This window comes from Podarcis tiliguerta (assembly GCF_965153285.1).
Source record: "Podarcis tiliguerta genome assembly, chromosome: 6".
In the NCBI taxonomy this organism is placed as follows: Eukaryota; Metazoa; Chordata; class Lepidosauria; order Squamata; family Lacertidae; genus Podarcis; species Podarcis tiliguerta.
The window spans coordinates 10934508-10947032 of record NC_139539.1 but is presented as its reverse complement, the minus strand read 5'-3'; the positions used below and the strand labels follow the sequence as shown (position 1 = coordinate 10947032).

Genomic DNA, 12525 nt, shown 5'->3' with positions numbered 1-12525 from the left:
TATCAGGTTGTGAAGCTTGTGTATTCCCTCCTATCCTTCTTGCTTCCTTTGTATGTGAGGGGAGGCGATTAGAAGCCTCCACTTCTCATTTGCTATTTCAGCAGAATATATCAAATTATGGTTTGTCCTCAAGCCAGGATTAAACCAGGGTGTGTACATAAATATAAACTTTAGGAGAAAATTCAGAATCATCACCACCCTCTCCCAATTTTATCCACCCTGCACTGCCCTCTTCTTAATGCAGTGGTAAAAATATATCTGATTTGTCAACATACCTGACAGCACCTCCATTGATTTCATGTCAAAGTGCAAAAATTTGCAACAAAAAGGACCAAACGGGAGCTAAACCTAGCCAACGATTGCTTAAATCTGCCCATTTATTTATCTATTTAATGAAAGGCATGCAGACTTAAAAAGAAATTTAAGAATTTAACTTGATAGCAGGTTTCAATAACCCAAAGTAGCTTTTCCTTTTTCCCCCCCAACCATACAACAGTGTTTTATGTCCCAAGAAGTAGCCCTGGCATAGTTATTAAAGAGGAAAAACATTCCTGTTGTTGCTTTATTCCCATAATGCCTCCATTGTCACAGCAAAGACCGTGTCTACAAGACACACTTGATTTCTTCAGGCCTGGATTGCTTTTGTTCACCACAATGAGATTCTCAGCTGCTAGGAAGGCTGTTTAGGGAAGCTTTTAATGTGTGATGTATTATAGTATTTTAATATTTTGGGGGAAGCCGCCCAGAGTGGCTGGGGAAGCCCAGCCAGATGGGCGGGGTATTAATAATAATAATAATAATAATAATAATAATAATAATAATAATAATAATTTATTACAAAAGCTGTAAATCACGGGCTAGAAACAGAATTCCTGGGATTGCGTCTGAGCTCATTAAACCAGAGCTCAAAAGAATCCAAGTTGCCAAACCTTCTCACTGTCAGTAAGACTATTTACCTTGTAAGACATATTCTTTTGCTGGGCAGTTTCCGATACCTTCTCAACCAGGTTTTGTAGCCTTTGTTGCGTTGCGTGCGATACGTAGCTAACTACATCGGGGTGGATTTCCGTTATTCCATGCTTCTTACCTGTGTTTCCAAGAAAAGCAAAGGCATTCAGTAAGAAACCTAAGCAGCCATTGCTGATTCAGAGCTGAGTTCATGTAAAGAATCACATTACTTGGTTTCTTGTTGGTTGACTTGCCACTGAATGTGTGAAACGACTCCACTGGAAAGCACTGAGCTTATGGTGATTCAAAAGTTCTACCCATGATGTCTGATCTGTGATGGCCCTTTCCTACCTACTTAACACCACCTGATACTGCAGCCCCCAAAGCGATGGCTATGCATGCACAAAAAGCCCCCCAAAACAATTCACATAATGTGACTTACAACCCAAGAGCCCCATGCAGCTGCTTTTCTCAAACAAAGCTCGGCAATTTACTATAGTGCTAGGCACCAACACAGCTAATGTTTTTGGGTTTCCTAACCAAGCAGATTGTGCACCTATCGAAGTATGTGTGCTACTTAACAGTGATATTAACTAGTTTCATTTCATTTCCTTTTATTTGCAATGGGCTTCATGAATCTCACTGCGCTGCTTTTTGGAAAAGAGGTGTGTGAGGAAGGACACTATGACCCTCATTTTAAAGATGGCAAATACCTAGCGACTGAAATACCCCTATATTATTTATTAGTATTATATGTATACCCCGCCTTTTTCCCTGATAGGACTCGAGGCAGTTTACAATTTTTTTTTCAAAGACTATGCAGCAATTTAATCCTAGATCTCCTAGGCCCAAGCCTACAACTCTAAACACTGCATTACAATCTATTTCCAAGTTTGAAAAGTTGTTTACAACAAGCAATAACTTTTGCTCGAAAGGGAAAGACGGAAGGAACACTTGGTAGCCAGCTATAGAAGCCTGATAATTATGCTTAGCTGATGATTGATACACAGCTATGACATAACATCCAATGGAAATGGGGGGGGGTGTGTGTGTACTTGTGTTCACAAATTCATTCTGCTTTGCTGCCTGTTAGGTGCCTGATAATTATGCTTAGCTGATGATTGATACACAGCTATGACATAACATCCAATGGAAATGGGGGGGGGGTGTGTGTGTGTACTTGTGTTCACAAATTCATTCTGCTTTGCTGCCTGTTAGGTGCAATTGTTTTGTACAGGGCAAGTTACAGCAGTAAAACACATGTTATCCCGTGTATCCTCCACAGGGAAGCTGTAGCCAATTTGGGTTCCTGATAGCTTGAAACCAGGTTGTCCATGTTTTTTTAAAAACAACAGGATGTTTGAAACACAGAAGCTACTTTTCTTGTGTGTAAACCATGAGAATATTTTTTAAGCTACAGTGGTACCTCGGGTTAAGTACTTAATTCGTTCCGGAGGTCTGTTCTTAACCTGAAACTGTTCTTAACCTGAAGCATCACTTTAGCTAATGGGGCCTCCTGCTGCTGCCGCGCCGCCGGAGCACGATTTCTGTTCTCATCCTGAAGCAAAGTTCTTAACCTGAAGCACTATTTCTGGGTTAGTGGAGTCTGTAACCTGAAGCGTATGTAACCTGAAGCGTATGTAACCCAAGGTACCACTGTAGTATATAAAAAGAGTCTCTGAATCACTGTACCTAATGCAGATGGCTCTCAGTGGCCTTTAAAGATAGACAACTGGTGCCTTTGTCCCATCCACCCCTCATTCTCTATCCACTTTTGCTTAATAGAATGAATCTGTGTGTCACATCTAAGCTGTGCTCAATATGGGCCGCCACTGCTGGAACAGTAACATCATCACGTGGAACCATATAAGGATGGAGTCGCTTCGTATCACCAATCGGGCCATTACGCTGCCAAGGTTGACAGCAACTCACCTATTTCGAGTATCCTTCTTTGCAAAGGTGCCGGGAGAAGAAAGGTTTCGTCTTTACACGACCTTGTTAATGTGCCCACCAACTCAGAATTCGTGGCCAATATACGTGCGCTCTCTTCTGATAGATTAACTCCTGCCATCGATGCGACATCATTGATATCATCGTCATCCCTTCAGAAAGAGGGAACAATAGATTCAAAATAAGTATTATTTTTTTAATCTGGAAATTTGCAAAAATGCCAGGAATTTGCAAAACAGAGAACTGTATTCAATGGGCAACTGAATAGATACTGGAGGCAGCAAAAGCAAAGTGAAGGGCATTTTGCAAAACAATACGGAATTTAAATGTGATTGTATTGGCTCAAATCTGGATATTTTGGAGACACTGCCACTGGGTGCAAGGCAACTCTGGTCCTATCCCAATTTTATCACATTCCATAGGGTCTTAAGCAGGCTTCCTCAAACTTGGCCCTCCAGATGTTTTGAAACTACAATTCCCATCATCCCTGACCTGCTAGCTAGGGATCATGGGAGTTGTAGGCCCAAAACATCTGGAGGGCTGAGTCTGAGGAAGCCTGGTCTTAAGAATGGAAGGTGAGCTTGCTGGATCAGGCCAATGGTCTATCTAGTCCAGCATCCTGTTCTCACAGTGACCAACTAGATCCCTGTGGAAAACTAGCAAACAGGACTCAAGCACAGGAGCACTCTCCCCACTGCGGCTCCCAGCACTCCCTCGACAAGTGGGAATGGCAGTTGGACGGAAGACTCGAGAAAGCCCCACTGCATGAAAGGAGATCTTCTTGGCTATCTCTGGATCCAACCCACAGTAAAATATTGAGAGTATCAAAACTCAAAGAAAAGTAAACTGAATCCAACAAAACTACAGAACTTCATTGAAAGATGAAATGTGGACATTTCATGACGTCAATAAAGACTGATGAAGAAACCTTAACGAATATGAATAATCAAAAGGCGGGGTTCAAATTTATGCAAATAAGGCATTAACGCGTCGGTAGATTTTCCCATTAATAAATTTAGGGGTGCTGGGGGATAATGAAAGGCAAACCATAATAACGACGACAACAACAACAATAACGGGAGTCCTGTGTGCAATGCCTATTTGTGTGTTCGATAGTGTTTACTATTCACAAGATGGATAGTAACATGATTATAAATTTGATGAGAAAATACACACTTTAGGTTTTCAGCTAGGGGGTAACCTAAGGTATCATTCTAAAATCCATACAGGAGCTACACCTTCAATAGGCCAAGTAAAATGTCAGAAAGTGCCACAGGAATCATCACTCTAGATCTGCCATCATCAATTTGGACTACAACTCCCTTCAGTGCTGGTGGGAGTTATGGCCTAAAATTATGGAGGGCAGCAAGTTAGCAAAGGCTATGCTAGAAGGTAAGTGGTGGGTGGGAGAGAAAATCAGAAGGCAAAGAGAGAGATTTGGCTGGTGGTAAAGCTGTGAGTTTGCATCTATGCAGGGGAAAATGTGAAACCTGCACAGAACCTTCCCTCACACTCCACTGTGAGACAAGGTATAGTATCAGCTTTATCAGCAACTAACTATTTTCCCTCTCCCTTCTTTACCATCTAGTCCAATGAAGAGTGCCGGAAAACTTGCAAGCTTGCACGCTATTTTATAACAGTTTGGCCTAATAAAGGTATTGCCCTAAATGCAGAGATTCTGAATTTTTCTTCTTCCTATAGGCTAACAAGAATAGCATCACTTTTCCTCTAACATATCCTGCTAGAGTAAAAGGAGTGAGTCATGAGTTACATGAATTATTGGAATTCTAAAAAATAATTCACTGAAGAGCATCTATTGCTTTTTGCACACGGTTCATAATCTCTATTGTTTTGGGATCTGGCAACATAAATGTTACCACAAAGAAGGCTGATCGCCGGAGAATTGATGCTTTTGAATTGTGGTGCTGGAGGAGACTCTTGAGAGTCCCATGGATTGCAAGAAGATCAAACCTCTCCATTCTTAAGGAAATCAATCCTGAGTGCTCACTGGAAGGACAGATCGTGAAGCTGAGACTCCAATACTTTGGCCACCTCATGAGAAGAGAAGACTCCCTGGAAAAGACCCTGATGTTGGGAAAGATGGAGGGCACAAGGAGAAGGGGATGACAGAGGATGAGATGGTTGGACAGTGTTACAGAAGTGACCCACATGAGTTTGACCAAACTGCAGGAGGCAGTGGAAGACAGGAGTGCCTGGAGTGTTCTGGTCCATAGGGTCACGAAGAGTCGGACACAACTAATTGACTAAACAACAACCACCACAACATGAATGTTCTGTGGACACCGACAGAAGGTGACAGAGCTCAGCATCCACAGGCTAGATTAAAGGTAAAGGTAAAGGGACCCCTGACCATTAGGTCCAGTCATGACCGACTCTGGGGTTGCGGCGCTCATCTCGCTTTATTGGCCGAGGGAGCCGGCGTACAGCTTCCAGGTCATGTGGCCAGCATGACTAGCCGTTCTCAAATTGTAGGGCAGAGGGAATGAGACAGTTGGAAGAGAGAACGGTATAACAGACTGGGGGTCAGGAATCAAGGAGGAAGAGATGGGGTGGCTCAGCTCATTGACTTCCCCAGGTACAGCAGGGGGAGCTGTTGCCCAGCAACAAAATAAAATATTAAGGACATCCAGGTCAAGCCTAGCTTCTTGTATGCTGGTACTACTGCCCTTTCCTTCCCACAGGAAAGAAGAATAAGCAAGATGTGCTGTTCCCCGGTTCCAGCTGTGCATTTTATATCCAATGCATGTAAGTCGACCTTTTCATGGGAGACTTAAGATAGGGGCTCCTCTATTCCCTCTCATACTTAAGCCACCTGGTAGAAACTGAAGACCATCGCCCCTAATATCTGTGGGGAGGGAAAATTAGTGGTGTATTGAGATGGAGGAGTAAAAAAGAAGAATGCCTCCCTGGTTCCCCTCTCGCTTGGGCTTTCTTCTCTCTTTGTTGCCTCTAAAATCAGGAAGGGCTTTCAGACCATTCCCTCTCTCCTTCTCTTTTTTAAAAGGTATGTTGGCAGGATACGTTGCTCCCCCACCAGAGAATGGATTCTTCTGGGGATTTCCCCCTTCGCTGCTGCCTCACAGAAGTGGGAGGAGAAGAAAGGAGAAAGGAGAAACCAAGAGGTCCAAGAAAGGAGAAACCAAGAGGTCCTGATCCAGCATTCTTTGAACCCCTTTGCTCAAACTGACAGAGCCTAGTTCATCAAAGTAGGCTGCCAGAAGGCGTCTACACATGAGAATCTCTGTGCTTTAACCTATCAAACATGGGGAGGCATATAGAGTATAGGTAGGCAAACTAAGGCAAACTAAGTCCAGATCTGGCCCAATCGCCTTCTAAATCCGGCCCACGGATGGTCTGGGAATCAGTGTGTTTTTACATAAGTAGAATGTGTCCTTTTATTTAAAATGCATCTCTGGGTTATTTGCGGGGCATAGGAATTCTTTCATTCCCCCCCCCCAAAAAAAAAAAGTCCGGCCCCCCACATGGTCTGAGGGACAGTGGATCAGCCCCCTGCTGAAAGAGTTTGCTAACCCCTGATATAGTGGAAAGCATTCAGAAGTTGCATAGGAGTGTGCCTGCCCAGATTCCAGAAAGATTTGAGAGACACTGGGCAGTATAATAAATACAGAAATGCAATTCAGCATGGAAGACAGAATGAGCCTACTATATTTGCTAATCCAGATAAGAAGATATTTAAAAGATCAGTATTTATTCCCTGGGTACTGCAAATCTGCAGCTACTGAGAAAGCAACATAAGGCATAACCAAAACACACACACACACACACAAAGTATCTGCCGCAGGGACAGGTGTCATTTCCAGGACCGCCACCCCCCTCCTGCAAATCTCTTTGCACAAATGCACAGGATTACTTACCTAAAAGAACCTCCCCCAGGTTCTTTGAGTTTGTTTTTTTGAGCAGCAGCTGCTTGAGTTGAAAGTGTAGAAAGAGCTTTGGTTCCAGGTAATACTGTCTGTTTTACCACAGGGACTGCAAGGGAAGGAAATCAAGAAAAATGCTCTGTAATTCAGAATCCACACAAACACACCAAAACCAGCAGAATGGTGCAAAGTCTTTACCTGAAGCAGAATTAAGAGGAGAGGGAGTTAAGCATAGAGTATGCATAGTCCTGCCCCATGACCTGATAAATCTGCTACCTGAGATGCTAGCTCAGAAAGAATGTGTATTTCCTGTGCAGGTTTTCTGACTTTCAAGAATCGGACAAAAAAACTTCTCCAAAACTAGCATGTACCATTAAGGGGCCCTGTGACTGAAAACATTATTTTCCAAGTGCAATGTTACGACACTGCATCAGATGGCTGGTTTTTTTAAATTAAAAAAAAAAAATCCCATTATAATAAATAACAAGAATGCTTCTCTCTTACCTGTCTGAAGTGGGTTTAGCTGAATTTGTTGAGGAGCAGTAAGCATAATACGATTGTGCGGTGGCCGCAAGGCTACCATAGGGGTCTGTGTCAATGTCACCTGTGGTGGCCTGATCAACGTGCCTGGCTTTTGAGACTGCTGAATAACCTGAAAACATTTGAAGAGACATTCGTTTCAATAAACGGGCTAAGAACAAGAAAGCCTAGGTGCACTTTTTTTATAACATGAATACAAAGCTGGAAATGAATGAATTGCAGCTAAAATATTATGTCCATTTTTCACATGGCCTCGTCCTTCCCATGCCCACCCCCCTAATATTCTTAAGAGGGTCTCTTCTCCAGCCTTCAGATACTAGCTGGAAGCGGGGAGGCAGAAAAGGGTCCTTTCCTTCCACTCTGCAGTTTTAATCTGAAATCTTAGGCGCAGTACTGCACCCAGAACTCAGAAACTGCTCGTGCTAATTAAATTCCCTGTCGCAAAATGAGCCTAGAACAATAGGAGTTTCGAACACTGACCTTGAGCTCCTTGGAGGAAAAGGTGGCAGAGAAACGTAAAAAATGAATAAAAGTTTGAGAGTAGTTGCAGTTGACTAAGAATGCCAATTCAACTGACAGCTTTTGGAACCCTTTCACCAGGCTTATTTTCAGCAGGATCTCACTGGTACTCAATTCCACCACTTCTCAGGTGGGCGCCATTGCCATAAGAGAACACGGAGGGCATTAAGGCTGAGTTCTGGCACCTCTTTTTCTAGAAAAATAGCACTGCCTTTAACTATGCCGCTAGTCTCTCAAATTAAAGCAGGCCATATGTGAAAAGGGTATTTTCCACATCAACCTAATAGGGTCTAGAGATGCATGATAAAAAGATTTGCTTTATGCAGCCCTGGAGAGGCCCCTTGTTTTATATACAACCACTACAGCCCTGTCCCAAAGTTTTTCAAGAATGAACACCATTCCATTTTTCGTGGGTGATGTTGCTCTGCCAGACTTTGGGGTACAAAGTTGTCAGAAGCCTCTCCTCATTTAATGCATAATTTAGATACACCTTGTGGATCATGAGTGTACCTTGCCATAAAGCCCCATTCCCCTGCAGTACAGGAGCAGTGGGTTTAAGAGTAGCCCATCCTCACAGTTGGAAGTACAGGAAAAGAAACAGCTTAGAACTTCAGATAACTAAAAGCAGGAATGCTGACAGGCAAGTGCGGGTAGTCAAATCCAATACAGGTTTGAATCATTAGACACTAGCAAAATCAAACTGTCATTTGTAAATGACAACAGAACCTCTTTCAGAGAGGTTATCAATGCACATACGCAACAGCTGTCTTGCCATTCATTTAGTGCACTGTTTGGTCTCTTATCAGTAGCCAGCCTAATGCTCCTAGGAACCTTGCAATTGTGATACAATGGATATGGCTATCTCCTACTGCTTGCCCCTAGCCTCTGGCAAATCATTTGTATGCTGATTCTGAACATGCAAGTTTTAACTGTCGTTGTTCGAAGAACTTTTCTCCATGAACTTTTAAAAGCTACCTGCTGCTACTGGCTATCTTGCAGAAATGAATCCAAGAGGTTGCTTTTGGCCTATGCGAAGCAGCACCTCCCTTTAATTTCTCCTATACCTACTGCCAGAGAGACTGCGATGGCAGCAACACACAGCAATTGCTAGAGTAAGGATAGAAGTTGTGTCATGCAGCTCAGGGCCAATGCACAAAAGTTTGTAATATATCCTTGATAGAGCTTTTCTTTATCAAGAAAAAGGAGGTATGGGTAAAGGGCATGCGAAGCAGAGAAACAGCTTTGGGGGGTGGAAATCACCGACTCTTTCTACATCTACAGCTTTTCCATTCTGAATTGCTCTCTCCCCTCCTCCCTCCACACCAAAGCTACTTTTCCCCTGCAGCTGAAATCCAGCTGGGAGCAATTTGGAGCAGAAAAATGGGTAGGGAGAGGGTTAAGCACACATGCTTTACATGCCCACCTCCTGAATATGCTTTTCCAGAGATGATGGAAAAGGAGACCATTGACTACAGAGCACACATTTGTACCAACTGATAAACATGAATGCAATATCGACAAGATATTTGGTTTTACGTTCAGCTTATGCCCATTACTGACTGGTGTTGGGAAGGAAAGGATTCAGTTTTCTGGGAGGTAAAGTGTAGGACTGATTCATTTTGGTTTACACACCACCTGCGTGGGCTGCCCTTGTTTGCCAACCCCAACTTGCGTCGGCTGCGTTAGGCTGATGACCGGCTGCTGCAAGGTACTTGTGACGGTGGCAGGGGTCTTTCCTGCTGTACGCTGAACTGAGCCGCTCAGCATCACCGCTGTCAGGGCCGTCGTGGGCTGCGTCGTAGGCTGCTGCTGCTGGCTTTGCTGAATGAAAGCCGCCGAGTCTGGAGTCAGCTGTCTCAAGGCAGGTAAGCTCCGCTACGGGAACAAAAGAGGAAGTGACGTCACACTGCTGTGTGTGTAAGCTAATGCACACGCACACCCACCCAAAAAATTAACATCAAGTTTCAGTTATCCCTAGAGGCATCAGAAATGTGCAGTAGTTTGTGGTGAGTGACACCCCCATGTAGCATACTGTTAGACAAGGAACACAGTCAGGAATCAGAAGTTATCTCAAGCCTTGCTATCCAGAGATAAAAATCCATATCAAAGAAGGAATCTTAGGTTGTACAGTGGTGCCTCGCAAGACGAAAAGAATCCGTTCCGTGAGTCTCTTCGTCTAGCGGTTTTTTCGTCTTGCGAAGCAAGCCCATTAGCAGATTAGCGGATTAGTGCTACAGTGGTGCCTCGCAAGACGAAAAGAATCCGTTCCGCGAGTCTCTTCGTCTTGCGGTTTTTTTCGTCTTGCGAAGCAAGCCCATTAGCGGATTAGCGCTATTAGCACTATTAGCGGTTTAGCGGCTATTAGCAGCTATTAAAGGCTTAAGGGATTACGGGATTAGCTGCTAAAAGGCTATTAGCGGCTATTAAAGGCTTAAGGGATTAGCGGATTAGCTGCTAAAAGGCTATTAGCGGCTTAGATCAGCTGATAAGCGGCTTAGATCAGCTGTTAAGCGGTTTAGCGATCAGCTGTTAAGCGGCTTAGCGAACAGCTGTTAAGCGGCTTAGGGGCTTGGGAAAAAGGGGGGGAGGGGAAAAAAACCCCAGGAATCGCAAGACATTTTCGTCTTGCGAAGCAAGCCCATAGGAAATTCGTTTTGCGAAGCACCTCCAAAACGGAAAACCCTTTCGTCTAGCGGGTTTAACGTCTTGCGAGGCATTCGTCTTGCGGGGCACCACTGTATTAGCGGTTTAGCGGCTATTAGCGGCTATTAAAGGCTTAAGGGATTAGCGGATTAGCTGCTAAAAGGCTATTAGCAGCTTAGTGCCTTAGAAAAAGGGGGTGGGGAGCGGAAAAAAACCCCAGGAATCGCAAGACATTTTCGTCTTGCGAAGCAAGCCCATAGAGAAATTTGTCCTGCGAAGCACCTCCAAAACGGAAAACCCTTTCGTCTAGTGGGTTTTCCGTCTTGCGAGGCATTCGTCTTGCGGGGCACCACTGTATTTGTAATACTTACTTGTCCAAAGGGGACAAACTTTCTCTGTGGAACAGTAAACTCTATACTCCAGCCGAGCGAACAACCTGGCTACAATATTTCACGAGAGGGGCAAATCAATAGCCCAAAACTGCGCCGGCTTTGCCTCCTAATTACTGAATTGACCACAGTGACGCCCCCATTTGCAGGGACAAGTGGGGGCATGAATACTGACCCATCTTGCAGAGTTGTTGTAAAGATGCCTGTGCGGCGTGAGAAGCGCTAAAGGTGAGTTAGAGTTGTGCGTACCTCTTAATACCCTGGGATGAAAATAGTACTTGGGAATCTGCCTCAAAGCAGAGGAAAGCCCATCCTTGAAGAGGAAATAAAATCTACAGTCTGCAACTCTTGACTGCACAGGCTTGACAGGAATGCTCAAAGCACTGACGTCTGAGACAAGGAGTACCTCCTGGGTGCAAGATCTGACATTTCTGTGCAGATCCCCTAAGACGGACTGGAAATACTGTGGATTTTGCCACATTATCAGGAGGAACCAAACAAAAATGCAGAGTATACTGCATTATTATTATTATTATTATTATTATTATTATTATTATTATTATAATATTTGTACCCTGCCCATCTGACTTGGTTGCCAACAGTATGGTGCTAGCTAATATTTAACCAATGGAACTGGCTCATAGAATTCTTATTCTTCCTATTATTATTATTTGTTGTTGCTGCTGCTGCTGCTGTTGTTAAAATTTGTATACCGCCCTTCATCCCCAGATTCCAGGCCGGTTCACAGCATACCCAGGGCATTTCACAATAATTGCTAGTTGGAAATCAGAACAAGTGGTATAATATCAAGCTTGAAAATGCACGTTTGCATACACCTTGCACACACAATACAGCATGACTTGGGATTCACACACGTTAAATTCCTATAGTTCCTCCATATACACCTTTTTTAGGAGGAAGGGATGCTGAGAGCAAGAATGCATGTGTATACCCAGGATCTCACCAGGTCTACCAGATTTCCAGCAGTGATTGTGTGAACACAGCAATTCAATATTCTGCATACAGAATATTGTCACAGCTGCACTCTATAGTTTTTACATCAAGAAAATCCCCCTGCGATTCCTCTTACGAAGGAACAGAAAGAGATTTTTTTTGTTCTGGTAGTCAGTCATCTTTATTACTTTAATTTGGTACCCATTTTTAACAGTGTTTCCCGCTTCTTTACTGAGAAGGGCAAGAGGCTTCTCTGCCAAGTGATGCAACTAGAATGAAGAGAGGTTGTTACCTTCAAGAAAGGCACAAGGTAAGGTTGAGGTGAAGAATTAAGTTCCCGGTACAGTCTGCTGGTGAAATCTTCTGCTTCAATTTTTCCATCCTGAAGGACAAAATTCAGATTCAGATTTTCCAGATAATGAATTCCATATATTAAGCCCTCAACCATTTAAACGTATAAGAAGGACATATCTTCTTGACAAGATACAGTTGTGCCTTGGTTGCCAAATGCCTTGGTACTCGGACGTTTTGGCTCCAGAACACTGCAAATCTGGAAGTGAGTGTTCCGGTTTGCGAACGTTTTTTGGAAGTTGAACGTCCGACACGGCTTCCAATTGAGTGCAGGAAGCTCCTGCAGCCAATCGGAAGCCACACCTTGGTTTCTGAACCATTCTGGGAGT

At 43.7% G+C, this 12525-nt stretch overlaps 1 protein-coding gene across 3 annotated transcripts in view; it reads right to left on the bottom strand.

The window, feature by feature from the left end:
* Window positions 1–12525, bottom strand: part of TAF4 (TATA-box binding protein associated factor 4) — a 76160-nt gene that overhangs the window by 14664 nt on the left and 48971 nt on the right. For all 3 annotated transcript variants that reach the window (XM_083447280.1, XM_083447281.1, XM_083447282.1), the window contains 6 exons: window positions 12138–12227; window positions 9492–9734; window positions 7305–7452; window positions 6795–6909; window positions 2881–3050; window positions 957–1087 (listed from right to left, as the gene is read on the bottom strand). In XM_083447280.1, coding sequence (XP_083303406.1) covers window positions 957–1087; window positions 2881–3050; window positions 6795–6909; window positions 7305–7452; window positions 9492–9734; window positions 12138–12227 — 897 coding nt within the window. The remainder of the gene's footprint in view (window positions 1–956; window positions 1088–2880; window positions 3051–6794; window positions 6910–7304; window positions 7453–9491; window positions 9735–12137; window positions 12228–12525) is intronic.